This window comes from Chenopodium album, chromosome 21, assembly GCF_948465745.1.
Source record: "Chenopodium album chromosome 21, dcCheAlbu1.1, whole genome shotgun sequence".
NCBI lineage: Eukaryota > Viridiplantae > Streptophyta > Magnoliopsida > Caryophyllales > Amaranthaceae > Chenopodium > Chenopodium album.
In genome coordinates this window covers 33,814,747-33,834,284 of record NC_137854.1, presented here as the reverse complement: position 1 = coordinate 33,834,284, position 19,538 = coordinate 33,814,747, and the positions used below count along the sequence as shown (strand labels likewise).

Sequence of the window (19,538 nt, the reverse complement as noted above, 5' to 3'; positions counted from 1 at the left end):
ATTTATAGCCATTTTATTATAGTGACATGTTTAATGAGTAGCTTTTTGGTCCTATTTTTTTTTTTTTAAATTAAATATTTTTTTTTGTTACAGAGTTTATATTAAATTTTTTAGATTATTAATTTTATTTTAAATCAATTGTCGCAAACCATAATGAGTATTCAATTACTTTAATATTGTCTCCAAAAAAAAAAAAAAAGAAGCAAAGGGTTTGTTTGGCATCATTTTTGGTTTTCAGTTTTCTGTTTTTTTGAAAACCAAAAACTAAAACCAGGAAACAAGAAAAAGGTGTTTCTACTTTTTTGTTGTCAGTTTTCAAAATTATCATGATTTTAATAAGTTTATATATTTTTTGATTCATTATGTGACATATATAATACACTTTGAAAAAACAAAAAACCAAAAAACAGAAAACCACAGCGATGCCAAACGAACCCTAAATTTATGGGTATGCGTTTTTGCTATAGTTAAGGTATTAATAATTTCTAATTACTTGATGAGATAAATGGGCTAGCGGAAGGATCAACACAGACCAAACCTTAATCATTACGGTTTAGGTCCAGTATTTACGGGCTAGACACTTGGGAAATTAAGGGAATCTATACCCCCAATTCAACCACCATCATTTGGTAAAATTCGAACCCCAAACCTCTAGGATGTGAAGTAACCATCTTATTAAGTAAGCCAAAACTTTGGGATAAAGAAAGATATATCTTAGATTCTTAGATACTTAGCTTTTATAACCACAATACTCATCACAATCTAATCTAATATATATATGTAAAGGGAAAATTCCCGAGTTTTTAGAGAGCCACGTACACTACTAGAAAAATGGTCTTTAGTATCGGAAATAAAGCGATACTAAAGGGCTGATTTCCGATACCAAAGGTCATTAGTATCGGAAATAATTTCCGATACTCTTCTGATACTAGTACCTCCGTGGCTAATGTGTTGGTATCAGATTTTTACCGATACTCTTCTGATACTAGTACCTCCGTGGCTAATGTGTTGGTATCAGATTTTTAATCCGATACTAAAAAGGAGTGCCTATAGTATCGGAAAAATCAATATTATCGGATAACTAGTAACATAATTTCTGATACAATTATCTGTTCTTGTAGTATCAAAATTGTTCAGTTACTATACATACAATGGTATCGAAACTACTTGATACAAAAGAGTAGGTCTTTAGTATCAGATTGGTTTCCGATACTAAACTACCCTTGTAGTGTCTGAAATTATTGATACTATAATTATTACTGATTTTGGAAAAACCCTTTAGTATCGAAAATTTCCGATACTAAAGATATACTTTAATACCACAAAAGTACTCTAATACTTGAATGTACACATATAAGAGACTCTTTAATTTCAAATTCTATAGTGTGCAACTAATTACTTATAAAATAATTCACAATTAAATATATACTACAAATACTTGTACAAAAGAATTTTTATTTTATATATATCTCATTATGTAGCTCTAGATCTAGTATAAAAAACTAAAGTATATGCTTGTAATACAAAGTGCATTTTACATTCTCTCTAAAAAAAAAAGGTGCATTTTACATCACCACCACCACACAAACTATCGTACTAATTGATTTCATAGCATAATGTTTTCTTAACAAAAGTATATAGCAGCTACTTGATCTCCAAAGAGCTATACACTTGCATCAACAACCTTCAAACTTGGGCATTCTAGATCATCACAAAATTTAAGCTGTTTAGAAGGGGAAAACAAAAATCATCACATATTAGAGCCTCCAACAACATAATTAACATCATACAACAAAGGGATTAAATACTACAACTGTTTTGAACTCATATATCCATCTATATATCTAAGAGCTAAAACTAATACTTGTAGAAAAAACACATAGGATTATAAATCTAATTTTCTTAGTGCGCCACGTAGGATTATAAATCTTAGTAGTAGCCAATTAAATAAGAGATTATCATAATCTTTTACAATTAATTAATTCAAATGTTACGTAAGCAAAATTGATGAATGAGATTTAATTAATTAAATACAAAATATTATTTTTTGTAATTAGGAATTTTATCAAATATTTTAAAACTAATATAATAACAATTTTAATCACATAAATATGAAAAATACTAGATGAAACCCGTGCGATGCACGGTTTGTTTGAATTTTTTAAAATATATATTTTTTTTATCGTATTTATGTGCTAAAATTTGTTGCATATTTAGATAAAATTCTTAATATCAAAAGATAATCTATTATATTTAATTAATTTAATATTAAAAATAGCATTCGCTAATTTTGCTTGCGTGTCATTTAAATTAATTAATTCTATAAAAAAATTAATCTCTTATTCAATTGGCTACAACTAAACTTTATAATCCTACGTGGCGCGCTAAGAAAATTAAATCCTATCCTACGTGGCTCTCTAAAAATTCGCGAAAAAACTCCCCTTTATATATATATATATATATATATATATATATATATATATATATATATATATATATATATATATAAATTCTTAATATCAAAAGATAATCTATTATATTTAATTAATTTAATCTTAAAAATATCATTCGCTAATTTTGCTTGTGTGTCATTTTAATTAATTAATTCTAAAAAAAATTAATAATCTCTTATTTAATTGGCTACAACTAAACTTTATAATCCTACATGGCGTGCTAAGAAAATTAAATCCTACGTGGCTCTTTAAAAACTCGCGAAAAAACTCCCTTATATATATATGTATATATATATGTATACATATATATGTATACATATGTATATATATATATATATATATATATATATATATATATATATATATATATATATATATATATATATATGTATGTATACATATATATTAGATATTAGATATTAGAATTTATAAAAAATACTAACCAACCGTGCATCACACGGGCTTCATCTAGTATTGTTATACAATTGACCTAACAGATTATCATGTGGCCAACAAGCGCAAATTTGTGTCTATAGGATGGATGGAGATTTCCTAAATTGTAAAAATCACTAATATTTTGAATAGAAAGAGTACTTTAAAAATAATTCGTACTAATCACATATAAGAAGTCACAAATAAAACAATAACTTCATTGATAGTGTTAGGTACAACAATACAAGTGTGAACATTTAGTCCAACAACTAGTTCAACATGCTAATTAAAGGCCTGTTCTGATTGACTGAACTGAGCTGAACTGAACTAAACTTAATTTATTGGAGTTGAACTGAACTGAATATTGTACGAGAGAAGGAAATTAAGATAAGAAATGAACTGAACTTATTGGAGCTGAATTGAACTGAACTTATTGGAGCTGAATTGAACTGAACTGAATTTATTGAAGTCGAACTGAATTGAAAATAAGCTGAAGAGAACAGGCCCTAAGTCTATCAAAGTCCTAAGTAAGTTTTACATCTATGACACCTTACCCTAACCCTGTTAATTGGGTTGATGGTTTGGTCTCAATTCAAGTTGAGATTGGTGTATAGTTAAAACGACGCTTTTTCTGTGTGGCTAGTTACACTATGTAGTCGAGGTAATTTATTTAGGAATTACTCAGTCGGTCAAGGCCAGGGTTACTTATTTTGGGGTTATTTAGTCCGTTACTGCGTTTTCGTCGGAGTTACTTATTTAGTAACTCTTGATCGACCGATTAACCTCTGAATGAGTAATCCTATGATAAGTAATCCCTGAATAAGTAACTTAGGCCACACGATGGCCAGCCATGTATAAAAATTTGCATTTATCTAGCTGACAACTTGGGTTAGGTTATTAATGATAATTAGTGGGTTGAGTCGGCTTTATCTTTTGCATGATTTCAATTGGGTTGGTTGTAATTGGTTTGTTTGATGGGCAAAGAAAGCCATATAAGATAATAGGACTACAAAAGTTTATTCCACCCGCCCAAAGAGGGTCCAAATGTCCGATACTTGTTTAAGCCATAGAAGAAGAGGGAAGCTTTTAGAGGCACACTTCGACTGCAGCAAAAATGGAGTGCGCGGCAAAAGGGCGAGGCACTCGATGCGTTGGCCCAGCAATAAGGCGCTGTGCTCGTTGCGGTGCTGTAGCTTATTGTTCACTCTCTCACCAGGTTTTTCATTTCTCTCTCTTCTTCATCATCAATTTCATCTTCCTGTAATTAGGGTTGATCCATAATCTAGTACATAGTCTTATTTTATTCTGGGTATTTTATGAACTTCATTTCTTACTTATTATTGTTATAATTTGGGTGTTTGAGACACTTTGAGTGAGAATAGATATGCATAATGAGTTTTGATGATCTGGGAGATTAAATTGCTTTGATTACTTTGATTTTGTATGGTACTAGAACTGCTAATGAGAATTGTACACTGTTGTTGAGCAATATTTGGGTGCAAACATAAGGATTTTGTGAAGCCTTTGATTTTGGAGTTGGGTTTTATTTTTTGAAACCCTATTTCAAGGGGTGAATAAGTGGGTGAGAGAGTAAATTTATATGCTTCAGAATAAGGTTTGAGGGTAGTTTATGGAATCTTGAATACATATCGAATTGTTTTGGATGCTTGATTTCGTGATTGAATTATGAAAGTTTAAAATATTGGTATTGGTCATTCAATGACTTGATCATTCATTGACTCGTAATGTAGTGCACATTAGGCTGGATAAAGTATCATCATATGATCATTAGTCTTCAAGTTGGGACTGAAATGAGCAAGAAACATTGTTAACTCAAGTCTGCATTATTGCTGATCTGTGGTCCTTTGTGTTTTGTTTGGGTGAATTCTTGTGCGCAAAAGGGATTGATGGTTAATAAAGGATGTTTGGTTATTTCTTGTTTATAATACTAGGATGTTATACACACATGTAGATATTTCCTTATGTGGATGATCTGTGGAAATGGGTCACTCCTTTTAAACACAGCGGTATGTAGGCTTATTTACGAACTTCAGTATTGGATATGGTTTGATTAGAATGTTTTGTTTTGCTCTCAAATTCTGCCTGTCTCCTATAATGCTTCTTGTCTTAAGTAGAATGTTATTACTGATGTGGTAAGGTGCTTGAAAACCGTTGGGAGATATCATGATCTACAAAGTCCTTCGTGTTACCTTTGGAATTAGAAACTTGTTTATTAATTAATTAATTTATTTATTTTTGAAAGGTGCATTATTTCATTACATTCATATTTCTAGAGTTTGGGTTTTTTTACGTTGTGGAAACAGCTGATGTACTATTGCTGAGTTTAATGTATACAAGGCACATTGTTAGGATCCAACCTTAAATCAAGACACACACCATGTCCTCGATTTTGACATTCTGCCACTTGTGTTTTAGATTTCTCATTGGAGTGATCACGAGCAAGAATGTGAGAGGTTAGAGGAACAAATGAGAGATGCTGATATTTTGAACACATTTCCGTTCTCATTTTCTGAGGAAGCTACACTTCAGGTACCATGTATGTCTTTAATAACTGTTATTCTTACATTACATTATAGTGGCTTTATGAAACTGTACTTGCCTTCTTATCTGTTGCGTTCATTAATGCATGTAGATTTTGAAAGAAAAGGAGAGTAGATGTACATTTTTGTCAAAAAGGAGCATACATCAGAGAGGAATTTGGTCATGTGAATGCTCTTGTGGGGTTTCCAACACCAATCATATTTGCCCAGCGTAAGTTTCATCCCTTTGATCATATGATTCCTAGAATAGTGTATTTTTCCTTGTCTGTGATTGGAACCGTTAAATTTTCATCACTAAAGTATTTCAGTTGAATCCCTTTTTATAGGTCAATCAATTGTTGGAACCTTCCAAGCACATTGGTCCCTTGTTCTGGTATTTCTTTCTGCTTTCTCTAGTACAGAGTAACTGATAGGGTGTTTGTCAGTCCAAAACCTGACTGGTTACAGAGTAACCCGATACGGTGGAGAAGTACACTTGTCCCTTTGAATGTGTGTGTGTGTGTGTGTGTGTGTGTGTGTGTGTTTGATATGCTGATTTGTATAATCTTGGAAGGAGGTAGGTGGACCCTGACTGATATCACAATATGTGTCTTCCCCTCTATATGTGAAAAGGAGCAAAATAACTTAAACTTTTAAAATTTGAAAACCCGGTGCAGTTTCATTCTAGGTATTACTGGTGCAGTGGTGCTAACTGATCAAGAGAATTGCTTTGAGTACAGTCCAGTCCCTAGTTTGGTTTTGGAACTATAAATACCCTTACATCTGTCAATTTTTAAGCTTATTAACTTGTAATGGGACTTATTTGATGACATCTGATGCAGATCCTATATCTCCATTGTCAAAACAGCTAAGCTGTTGGAAGGAATACTATGAATGGAGATCCATCTCGTTAGATTCACCTGTTGCTTTGCTGCTTCATTGGGTATGGTTGTGTGCGATGTTTTGTTCTTCTATTTATACTTCTTGTACAATGAAAGCAGTTTAGCTCGTCTATTTAGTAGGCCAATTTTTTGTTGGGAAAGCGTTGTATGTTGCATTTCATTTATGACTTGGGAAAATCTATAGTATGAAAAAGATCTATATGTACAAAGGTACACATAAAAAATTATGATGATGTTTTGACAAAATTGCATTTGAAATTGGTATTTTTTTGGATAGGATGTTTTTTTTGAATTATGAAGTGATGAATGTCTTTTTAAAAGAGCATGCTTTCCTAATTATTACTCTCTTTGCTTTAAACAGTATCTCATTTATGCAATCATGTCAAACTTTGGCCAATGTTAGTGTGTTATTGTTAATAATCATCCACTATAGAACCCTTGTTTGAAATATATCCTCAAGCCAATTTTCAATTGCCTTTTGGCTATTAAATTTTGGTAGAAAGGATTTCAACATTTATTATGATAACCGGAGCATCTTATTGGTCAATTTACATGTTAGGCTGTTAGTTTTAACCAACATTATTTTAAATGCAACACTTTGACTTTTACAGTATGCATATATTCCACTTTATAGTTAAGGAAAAATTATAGTCATGTGAGATCATGTTAGATTTGTCTCGGTTTATACTTTATTAATAACGAATTTTTGTAATTTTTACATATTAGTTATAAAAGATACTAATGATTGAAATAATGCATTGGCAAGCGTGTAATAAAAAGTGTTGAATTGAAAAAAACCCAGAGGAAGTATGTACTATATATAAAGTTTTTGGACTATGATTAAAAAGTATGCTGTAGATCCCTCTATTTGATTACTGATTTAGCTAACATTGTTAATTTATACTCGTATATATGTTTATGGCTCAAGGGTGGTTGTGGGGCTTGAGGTTCAAATTAGAATGTGTGATGTGGTCATGTTATTATTTCAATTACTTGTATAACTTTATCTTATAGATAAATATGGATACTAGGGTTCTTAAAAACTTTTGAGATCTACTGCCAGAAAAATCTGACAATGATTCTGTATTATTATTATTATTATTATTATTATTATTATACTGAATAACATTTGCCTTGATTTTTCTTTTAGTATTTACTTTTTAGTTTGTAAGGTTCTATTTCCAAAGATGGATGAACGGATTTTTCCCCTCCCTATAATAAGGTCAATATAAAACTATTGTTTACTCTGTACCTCGTTAAAAAGTAATTTCAAAGAATTTGTATATTAAACAATGTACAATCTGTAGTACTAATTTGGCTAATATGCTACTTCTATAAAATTAATACTATTTGTGTTTCATTTCCTAAATCCTACTTCCTGCTATTACCCTTTCTTTTAGTCCTGAATCTGTATCTAATTTACTGCATTGAGCTATATATGTTTGAGACTTGAAATATTATAATTCAGAAGCTCATTGCTCTGTCAAAAATGATACAACCAAATACATGTGCATTGCTCACATGCTTATCTGCACCCAGTGCTCTTTGGTTAAAATGCAACACACCATTGAATTACAATTGCATACTAGTAATCTGGTATCGTTGATATTGCTTGTATTGACCTATATTTTTTGTTCATGGCAGCCTCTAACAATTTACCATGCTCTCCAACTTAATGATAGTAGAATACGGAGTAGAGATGTTAGTAGACATATCAACATCCATTATCTTGGTATGCATTTGTCTTATGTAATTTTTTTTTTTCTATATTTATCTCAGGACTGCTGAGAAATTTTGTTGTTCTGAGGTTGCACATATGGTTTGCATTCCACTGGTGCTTTTGTTTTTAAACCCAAAATCTAAGAGTAGGAATATGATTTAATGTTGCAAATTGTTTAGGCATAGTCTGGTGCTTTGGTCCCTGTATTAATTGTGTACAAAGGGACAATGTGAACCTGTTCTATTTGAAATAACAAAAGCTCATCCGTGCTAAAGCACGGGGTATAATAATCATATACAATATTTGTTTTTTTGTTATATTATTACCAGTATTATTTTTTTCAAATATGATTAGAACTGTTTTTTTTTTTTTTTTTTTTTCTTCTTTTTAAGGAAATTTGATTAGTATATATATTTGAATATGAGGATGGTAGTGGAAGTTAAGATGAGAATTGATTGTGTTTAAAAGACTAAATAAAACAAAATAAAAATAGAGAATTTAGTAAGATTTGAGTATTAAGGGTTTGGACACTTGTCATTAAAGGTTTAAAAAATTGACTCTGCGATCATTAAATAGATGACAATAATGAATTATATTCTTGACTACTACCCATTTTTGCTTGGATGGTGTATGTCTTTAAATCTTTTTCATTTCCCCTCATGACTCTCCTCTTCCCAGCTTTATTGCGAAATCTGGATTTTCCTTTTACTTTCATTAGTAGCAGACTCCACTTAAAATGAAATAAACGTATTACCTTCCTCTGGCATGCTATGATTATTTCTCTGGATATTTATTAATTTCAGTTGCAATGAAGCGGTTTTAGATTTGTTTTTCTATTCTCTCATGTCTCCGCAACACTTACGGAGGATGCCTGGGATTGGTCATGTTTTTAGTTATAAATAACTTGTGAGAAACATGGAGATAAGTGTTTAAAAAGATGATGCTGTGATATTGGCTTTTTAGCAATTCTGATTTCTTGAATGCAACTTCACGGCACTTCAACTTCTATTAGTGCTATTTGACTTTACCTAGAAATAGCCAACTTCACAGCACTTCAATTTTAGTAGCCTGTTCTTTGCTGTTGTGTTTATCAACTTCACGGCACTTAAGTCATTGTCGTCATTAGCTTTTTCCACTTTACTTGGTTCGGGGGGAGTTTTTCTTCCGTTGGCGGTTTTGTTAGTTCATTTGGGATATTTTGTTTTGGTTTTATTTTTTTGTTTTTGTTTTTGTTTTTTTTTTGTTTTTTTTTCTTCATATTTTGTAAATTTGATCAGGCCTTTGCTTAGTTTTAGTTTGCCTTAATTCCTTATAGTTTTAGTTTTAGGTGTCTTAGGCTCTTGGGATATGTTTCTGTCTGTGAGATTTATCAGCTGCTTTCTGCACCCTTCTAAGGGCTATAGGAAGGTCTCTTTGGATGGTCTTGGGTTATAGTATGCCACTGAGGAACTAGGGATTATGGTTCATGGTGCTCTATTTTATCATGATTTGTCTCTCTGGAATTCCGTTCCAAAGGATGATTTAGGTAGGTGCTTGTTTTGTAAGCTCCTCCTGGTTCTTTCTTCATGAAAAAAATTAGTAATTGAATGCTTGAGTGGTTTTACTGATCACATGTATATTTACATAATCCAACATTGCAACTGTATGCCTCCTAAAGTCCTAATGAGTGAGATTGAGTGTCATTTAGAAGCATAATAAGCATTATTGAATCATGGATTTATTATTGATAATCAGTAGTTGTGTATTGCCTAATACAAAGTAGTTTGTATATGCATGCCACTTCTAGAAACAATGCACTTGCTTGCAATTGTGTATTTGTACTTTATTGTTTGATTCTCTAGAACTGTATAATGATGGCAATTATTTGGATTACTTCTTAATTCCTTTTGCTTTAACATACTCTTTGATTTATGGCATTCTTCAGGACCTGATAAGGAGCTTATTCAACTTGCTGTCTTTGGGGAATTGCTTGCACTTCTCCCGGACTATGACGTGCATATAGATTTTGTTGGACCGGCGATTCCAGAGTATAGGTCAGTGACTTCTGATACTAGTTGCAGCTTTAAGTTTGGCCTAGGACTAGAGACAAGTATTGTTCAGGGCCTTCAGGCTAGTTCCAGTTGAGGGGCTTTGGGAAAAGTTTAAGTTCGACCACCATCATCAAGATTGGATTGATGAATGTGTGGCGGTTGGCTGCCCTTGACATGCTTGATATCCAAAATGTATACTCTTGATTGCTTGTTTGTCAAACTTAAGATGCTTGTGGGTTGTGAGTCTTGTGACAAAGATGTGTATGGATAACAATACAAAGCTTCTTATGTACTACAACTGTATGAGTTTGATTGCTTGCATAGTTTAAGGTGACTTTTGGCTAGTGTTAGGGATTCAAGATAAGAGGTTTTTATTTAATTCCATGTAGTCATGCCATATTTTCAACTGCCCCCATTGCTCTTACTATTTGTTCTATTGCCCCCCTATATGCTCTCTACTTGCCATGCAGGTGATGGAGAGCTTTTGTTTTCCAATTTCTGCCTAACACTTTCATGTAGGTTGTGACTGTTGGCAGCTTGTATGTTTCATCTGCCTCCCACATATTTGCGGGTTCCTGTTTCTAACTTCTTTTGCCTTCAAATCTGCAGGGATGGTGAAAAGACTCATCTCCATAGTTATGTGTGTTGTGATGATAGAGATTGCGAGTGCAAGGATCCTAATGAGACTAGTAGTGGTAGTGTGGTGACGTTGCGGCTTCTTAAAGGTTTTTATCATGATCGGTTTAAAGATCTAATGAAGGTCTTAACTCCCATTGTCTACCCACTTATATGTATCTATTCGAGGTGCTTGAAGAATTATTAGGGTATATTTAGGTGCGGGGTTCATGGCTAACTGTATTATTTTCATGCACTGTCTGGAATAACCTACTTAAAATTTCACACTTTTTATTTTTATTTTTTTTATTTAATTTTTTTTATTAAATTTTTTTTATTTAATTTATTTAATTTTTTATTTTTTATGGAAATTAGTAGTAATGTAGTATGCATGGTAAAATGACTTGGATATGGATGTTATGACTTATCAGCATATAGAAGGATAATACTTAACTGAAACTAAGTTTGATAAGATTTTATTAAAATCTAATCTTCATGGCACTGCTCCTGAATTTGTCACTTCTTGATCTTCAGGATTCCTTCCCACATCTGATCATCGCCCCAAATGCTGGTGTTGCTGCTTATCCAAGCTGGATGGAAACAGTTGTAAGGCTTATACTACGAGAAATCTCTTTATATCCTGGAATTTCCCTTTGAAGAGCCTTTCTCTGAGATAATATGTAATCTTTAATTTTGTTGAATCTCTTACGTGAGTTTCTCAGGAGTTGATTCATGGGCTGAATACTCCAGCCGTTTTTACTGATTTCTGTGAAGAAGCTGCTCATCTAGCTGCTTGCTGTCTGAGCAGCGCAACAGGCTGCAAGCTGGCACTTCCTGTAAGTATGCTTGCTCATCCTTCTTCCAAAGAGTCAAACAATTGACACTTGTTCTTTGTATTTTCAGATCCAGTTAAATCCATTTAGGCAACCAATGGCAGTAGAAGATACTGCATTGCATGTCCCTTGCTATTCCAATTGCTTCCTGTTTGGGATATGAAATGGTGACATCGAAAGTGAAGCCTCAAGAGCAAAGGTGGAAAGAAGAGCAACTCATTATGTGGAACCGAAAGACCAAGAGGAATTGTGTTGATTAAGGCATTTGGATTGTATTTCATGTTTATTCCCTGTTTCAGGAAATTATGCACAGTGAGTTCATTCCACTGCAGTCAACTGCTGAGTCCGGGGTTGTGTATGTCATGGTATAGAGTGATTGCAAAAGTGTGGCTGATGCTATTAACAATGGGTGGATTTATATTGCTGCAACTATATACACTTTCCTAGTGTTTTTGTTGTTGGAAGGATCAGGGTTTCCCACAAGTGAGCACATTGTCTTTGGTGGGAAACTGGTTGGAGAACTAGCTTGTGATTTCCCCTCTTGTGTGTACTGTCTTAGGAAAATGATTGAATTAATTATACGAGCTAATTGCCCTGTTTGGGGTTGCTCTCAAATAGAAAAAGGCACAATGCTAAGGTTTAGGATATTGTTTTATTACGACCATAGATTCATTTTTTTTTTAATTAAGATTACGCATCATAATTATACTCCCTGTGAATAATGACTTGAGCAAGCAAGCTTGGAACAGTTTTGTGCTTTTGGAGTTTTGGTTCAAGATTTGAAAGCTGAAATAGGAAGATTTGGAGGTGATCTAAAAAGACCTGAATTGAAAATTAATTCACATCTGTCTGTTTCACTTGTTGAGTGTTGGTTTTTGCTGCCTTGAATTTGATGTTGAAAGTCTTGCCACATATTGTACAACAGTACAAGTTGTTTGAAACTCTTCAATAACAGGAAGTTGTGTTACATTACATATATTCATCTAAATAGTCTATGAAGTCTTTCATGCTTAGCATCCAGTTACCAGTAATTGTTTCAGCTGGTGAAATTCTTGTTCAACGTAATTAATTTTTTTTTAAACAAGTACATAATTGATTTTTTTTTTTTTTTTTTACTCCGTAATCAATCAATCAATAACATAATACTAAAACAGACACCAAGAATGACACGTGTCATTTCTTGGTGGTGTCATTTTTCCCTCCAAAACCATCTTCCATCTTCTCTTGCCAAAAATGTTTTAGAGAATATTTATATAATACGATTTGTTATTGGTTTTCTTATATCTTCTATATATATAAATAATAAACTAAAATTTTATACTAAATATATTATAATTCGTATCTTTTCTTTCCAACATCTTATAAAAGAATATTTGTATAATATGATTTCCAATTTGGTCATTGTTTTAGGTAATCATGCTTTTTTATTTATTGAGATGCTTTTATATTGTGCTGGGAAAAATAAATTAATGTAACTATATTCTTTTCCCCAAAAAATTGCAAGATTGCTTTGACTATTAGCTAAATGCCTAAACTCCATTTCCTTTATTTAATCTCAATTTATCATATCACATGATTCACATCCCTATTTTGTTTGTTTGTATTTCTTTTTCACTTCATGCATACCATTGAATTAAGGATTAGAGTATCCAATTATTATTATTAACTTCAAAACCGTACAAAGTTGTACAACCTATAGAAAATTAGTGGGAAGTCGAGATATAATCTGGGCCCCCATTCCTCTAGCTGTAGAAAAGCCGATCCTAGTAATGATATGAGCTGCAGCACGCGCCCCAATATCCTGAGTCTTCGAGAACTTCTGGATTCGCTTAAGCAATGCAGCAGCCTCCTTTCTAACTCCCCAAGAGAAGAGAAAGAGAAAGGAAGGAAGCCATATCCAATTGCTCGACAATTGGATTCGTACTTGACCCGAATCTGATTGGCTGCATCAGTCACTACCCGTCCAGGAACAAAGTCAGAAAGCCCAGACTGTGTCAAAGGAGAAGACCCTGTCAAGTCAACACAGACATCGTGACCACGATCCCATGAATAAAGTAACACATCTGCAGGTCTGAGAGCCCCGTCGTTTCCTCCAAATAATTCAATGTCCACCTCTTTTCTAGCTGAAATCCCTGACCGATAGCAAACATCAATAAGGGTATCCCAAACAACATCATGCCGATGTTTGATGCCCATAATACAAGCATAAGACTCCAAGTGCTCACCGTAAATATCCCCAGTAAAAACTCTTGAACAAGCAGAGCACGGCGTCGTGATAGAGAACAATAGAACACCCAACCGGTAGCACAACACACATCGATAAGTCTTGGTGTTCATCGTCTGACCCAACCCTGAAATAGGGACCGCCCTAAACCAAACAGAGGTGTGATCTCCTTGCTGTGATTTCCATAATGCTGATTGCCAAGGAGTTAAAGAAAAAGCAGAGTATGTTGAAGCGGTAACCTTTGTGAAATATATATCTGTCAATTTCTTCATGAGTTTAGGGGGAGCAACCTCACTAGGATTACTCAAAATGTCAGATTCCACTGTTTCATTAAACAGACCCAGTGCATCCTCAAAGGCTCGTCCAAGAACAACAATACCAGCATGCCGTAGAAGTTGTGTCTGCAACCTAGCAGACTGCAACCGAGAAGCAAGAAAAGCATAGTGACGAACATCACCTGCAAAATAAACACCAAGCCCTCCAAATGCAAATGGTAAGGTGGCAAGCCGCCACTGCCAGTCGCCAAACCCAGGCCCCGAAGCAGTAACAATACGCTCCAAGGAAGATCGAAGAGCCCCATCAAAAGTGCGTTGAGCCGCCTCAGAAGTACTAGGAGGACAAGTACGTAATGCAAAGTAGAGTTTAGAAACTCTGGTACAGGCCCTAAGTAACAACAGCTCACACTGAGGATCATCCAGCATAGCGACCTTAGCCATAAGGGCAATAGTCTTGGTCACTCTCTGCATCACAAGCACCACTAAAACAAGAATCGGAACAAGCGGGACCACCAAGCAACTTAACACCACGCAAAGGTCGAGCAATATTAGGTGGAAAGACACCTTCACGCTTGCTTCGAGGATCTTCTGTAGGCCAGAAAATTTCAGTCTTTTCCACGTTAAGACGTAACCTAGAACGAGGCCCTTCCTCCATAATCAACTGTAAAACCTTCCCCACCACCGTGTCACCAATAATAGTGGCGTCATCCAAATACCAAGCCTAAAGACATACATCAAAAGTCTCTCTGATTTTACACACCAGGGGTTGTAAAACCAAAGCAAAAAGCAAAGGACTAAGAGGATCACCCTGCTACACCCCTTGAGATTACCATAAGGTTTGGTCCCCATAATACAATCTGCTGGATTAGAATAGCAGAATTCAACCCATCGCGAAATGACTAGACAACGACAACGTACTTCATGTAACATAACCGAACGATCAACTAGATTGAAGGCATTTTGAAAATCCACCAACAACATAGAAAGACCCACATCAGAACCACGATCCTCAATCAACCGATTCACTGCATGTAGAATTGCCTCACCACCTGAAGAGACCCCGACACCAAATTGAAGACCATCAAAGTAACTCCCTAAAGACTGACCAACCATAACAACACCCACCTTCGAAACTAGACGCCGCCAAATTGTACCCACAGCAATAGGATGAATACCACCACCGGGCTTGACAAGTGGTGTAAGAGGAGCACTAGCAATATACTCTCCTAATTCCATAGGACATCCTCCAGCTATAAAGAGATTAACCACCCCGGTAATAGAGTCAACCAACTCATCCGAGACTGCCACAGCTGCACCACTCAAGCAATCCATAAGATGTTGAGCACGCAAACCATCCCTACCACATGATGTTCAACGAGGGAAACTGTTAATACAACAGTAGAAGTTGTAACGAGATGAAGTTGATCAATAGGTATATCAGGCAATGATGGAGCTGGAGATGAAGGGTGCTTTGACTGTAAATCCGCAAGAGTGGTGTCATTATATGGGGCAACGCCTGAAGAAGAAAGAACCCGAACAACAGCGGTGTAATGGCCATCGCAAATCTTCCTACAACACTGCTTAATATTACGCTCTTCCAAATCAAGGTCTTCATCATCAACCACCGACAATGTAAGAGAATCCTCTGCCAAAATTTCCCTCACAAGCTGCAAATTACCACCGCTACACTCCAAGAACAAATAGCACAGGAAATACTCTCTTCCTGAAGCCGACGTCTTACCGAAGACCGAGACTCACGACTACTCCGCGGGCGAAAGGTTCTTAGGATGCAAAGAGGTAACACCAACAAAGAGACCCAATAAGAAATGTCATCAGGCTTAGAGATCACCTTATCAAGAGCACCTTTCAGAACCCGAGAAAACCCAAACGACACTTGGGAGGGATAGACTTAACAGAGCAAAACCCTTTAGAGAATAAACAATCAAGGAGAGCCACATCAAAACCACCGCTATGATCTCATGCCAAACCATCCACATGTCCAACTCGAGCAAGAGAAGAAGGAGATTGTGGCTTGGTGAAATTATGTAACACAAAACGAACAGTACCATCTCCTTCATCAGGGGGTGACACATCCTCACCCCTACCATGGCGACACTTAAAAGGTTGTTAGGAGCATAATCAAGTGGGTCATGTGCTTTAATTAAAGGTATGTAATAATATAATTTTCACCATAAAAACCTTCTTTTTATGGTGTGTTACAACTATTGTAACATTTCCATTTTAGGGAAGTGTTGCAACTATAAGAAATGGAGAAAATATATATTTAAAGTTAGGAAAAATTGCAAAAAACCACCTTTTATAACACCTTTTTTTTTTTTTTGTGAAAAAACGCCTTATAAAAATTTTCTTGTGAAAGCACACCTAAAACCACCTTTTTTTTCGAAGTAACGTCTTAATCCAGTTTTCGGTGATTAACCTGGTATTCCGGCATTGACTTGTTGGCACGTGTGAATCACGTGATATCATAAAATAGTCTTCATATATAATTTTTTTCTCTTACCAACACCACCTCACCGCCACCCCCACCAATACTACCTCACCGCCATCACTGATTCACTACCACCCTCACCAACACTATCTCACCCAATAAATCTACTCCAATGAAAATTCCACCCCCGTTAATTCATCCCCATCCACCCAAAAAACCTCACCCCACCTCATCACACCCTTTCTTTATTCCTCAAAAGAATCAAAGATCCAATTGGTGTACATGCATTGGCCTCTCGAATTTACTCCTAATTCCACCATTGTGGGCAAAAACGAAGAACCCTATTTTCAATTACAAACCCTAATTTATGAAAATCGAAACCTAATATAATGTACAAGAAATTTATTAGTAATCACAACAACTTACCTTAGGGCCTCTTCAGATTTACTGAATTGAGCTGAGCTGAACTGATGGAAGCTGAACTAAACTGATGGAAGCTGAACTGAACTGAACTGAGCTGAAATGAATATTTTATGAGAGAGGAAAATTAGGAGTTGAACTGAACTGATTGGAGCTGAACTGAACTGAACTAAAATTAAGTAAATGTGAACGGGCCCTTACTCGAAATTAGGTTAATTGCAGCAATTCACACTTAATAATGGAGTTTCCTTTATTGGTGGTGAGTAATTGGGGTTTTGTTGGAGAAGAAGGTAGGAGAGAGAAAGTTGAATTGGAGAAATGGAGGGTAAATTAGGGGAGAAAAAAGAAAAGGGGGAACTGATTGGAACACGTGCTTCTCATGTGCAAGTCAATGCTTGAAAACCAAGTCAAAAGATGGAAACCAGGGTAAGGTGTTAATTCGCAAAAAAAAAAAAAAAAAAAAGAAAAAAAAGAAAAAAAAGGTATTAGGTGTGCTTTTACAAAAAAAATAAATTATAAGGTGTTTTTTTTTACAAAAAAAGTTGTTATAAAAGGTGATTTTTTACAATTTTTCCTTAAAGTTATAATTAAATTATACGTATGCAATATTAGAATTTTGTTGAAAATAAAACACTAACACGACAACTATTAACCATAGACCCTAACAAAATGGTAAAGCTAGCTAACGTCTTAATCCTATACGTAGCTCAATAAGCAAATAATCTATCGAGGTTCAATGTGCCCAAACATGCATCTATTTTTTTATTTTTTTATTTATTTTTTGTTTTTTGAATGGAATAGGGAGGGTGATTCATTAAATAATAATAGCCATTCGGCACTTACAATCATCCCTTAAGAGATCTAAATTCTCAAAACAAGAATTAAATATCCCTAAACTAATGGCATCGCTTCTGATCTGCTCCTGGATAATTTTAGATGTCTTTACATCGTTCTTGACGGAGCTCCATTGATGTAAAGTCGCAAAAGAGATATAACTTGATTGGTCATCAAGATCTGCAAATTTGTCAGACGAATCTTCTAAATCTGCACCCCTATACCAACAGACGCGCAATTCCACAAATTTACAAGACGAATCTTCTAAATTTGTATCCCTGCACTCACCAAAACCAAATAAACAAACAATACTAAACCGTACATGGAGGGACCGACAAAACCCTACATAGAGAGACTGACAAAACCCTACATGGAGGGACTGACTTTAATCACCATACTGATGGTGATCTTTATTGGCCAAAAACATTAAATTAAAGAAGAATTTGGGGCTTACCATCGATAAAAATCGATGGCAGCCCCTAAGTTTTAATATGGTGGCTAGGTTTGAAGAGAGAGAACAGAGAAAATTTTAGGGTTTTTTCCATAATCGATTTTCGTATATTTAAACATGCATCTATTTAACTTACTCTTTTTTTTTAATGTTTTTTTTAATTTTTTTTTTATTTTTGATTTATTTATTTATTTTTTGTTTTGAGGAATCTATTTAACTTACTTTATTATAACCCCAAGACAATTAATTACAAATATATATTTGCCAAATTAAAAGAAACTACCAGTTATTTGTAATATCAAGAGTCCAACAATTAGGCCACGTTCACTTCACTTTATTTTTGCTAATCTGAAATTATTTTTATTGAAACAAAATTATATTTGCGGAACTTTAATTATTTTTACATAACTTAAATTTAATTTTACCGAACTTAAATTATTTTTTTTACTGATTTTCTATTATAATTATTCTTTAAGAAAACTGAATTTTAATAAACTGAACTTATTTTTATTAAACTGAAATTATATTTACTGAACATAAATTAATTTTACTGAACTGAACTTATTTTACTGTGCTGAAATTATTTTTATTTAATATTATTTTTCTAAAGTGAAGTGAACAGGGCCTTAGAGATGTTTTTTTTTTGAACAGAAAATTAGGGATGATTCTATATATGGCTATCTTTTAAAAAATAACAACCATAATTTTTGAAATAAATATTAAAATTTAATGAATTTTGAATTATATATAAATGTAATATTAATTAAAAATTAATTAATTTTTTTTTTGATCAAAAATTTAATTTATTTTCTAACCCTTTTTTTTAATTAAAAATGATTTCATAATTTATTTTTATTTAAAAAAAATTGGAATAATTTATTTTCAAAAATTTAAATTAAATCCCTAAAATAAGGAAATTAATTTTAACTAAATTTTAGCATTAAATTAATAATTCAAAATCATTAGATTATAGCAACAATTTAATATTATAGATTGTGGTAGTAATTTTGTAAACGACTATGTAGAATTTTTTAAACAATTAATCTCAGTCATTGGAAGCGCCTCTATGTTTAAAAGCCCAACCCCAACTCTTTTTTCTTTTTTTTTTAAATTTTAAATCGACAAGGGTATGAATATGAAGGACTTCGTACAACGTTTCTTAAATCTCTTACTAATATTAATAAGGCTAGCAACTATTTCTATCTTATCAAACGATTAAGTGATCTTTAGATTTATTATATTTGTGGTGTTGGTTATTATTTGTTGCATCAGAATTATCATCACTGTAATTGTAATAATTGTCTCAATCCAAAAGTCCAATCACTAAATTTTCTTAGCAATTCATCACGGGTGTTGTTTT

At 33.7% G+C, this 19,538-nt stretch overlaps 1 protein-coding gene across 2 annotated transcripts; it reads left to right on the top strand.

Moving 5' to 3' along the window:
- The first annotated feature begins 3,936 nt into the window (after positions 1-3,936).
- On the top strand, positions 3,937-12,561 carry LOC145601987 (uncharacterized). Of its 2 annotated transcripts, XM_081658091.1 has the most exons (11): positions 3,937-4,101; positions 5,322-5,435; positions 5,539-5,657; positions 5,773-5,819; positions 6,268-6,368; positions 7,972-8,059; positions 9,972-10,080; positions 10,687-10,837; positions 11,227-11,298; positions 11,415-11,528; positions 11,596-12,561. In XM_081658091.1, exons 1-11 carry the CDS (start codon positions 4,000-4,002, stop codon positions 11,686-11,688), a joined length of 1,110 nt encoding a protein of 369 aa, XP_081514217.1. In that variant the 5' UTR covers positions 3,937-3,999; the 3' UTR covers positions 11,689-12,561. The 2 variants fall into 2 exon arrangements, with proteins under 2 accessions (XP_081514217.1, XP_081514219.1); XM_081658093.1 differs by lacking the exons at positions 6,268-6,368; positions 7,972-8,059 and having other exon boundaries at positions 11,596-12,556.
- The last annotated feature ends 6,977 nt before the right edge of the window (positions 12,562-19,538 follow it).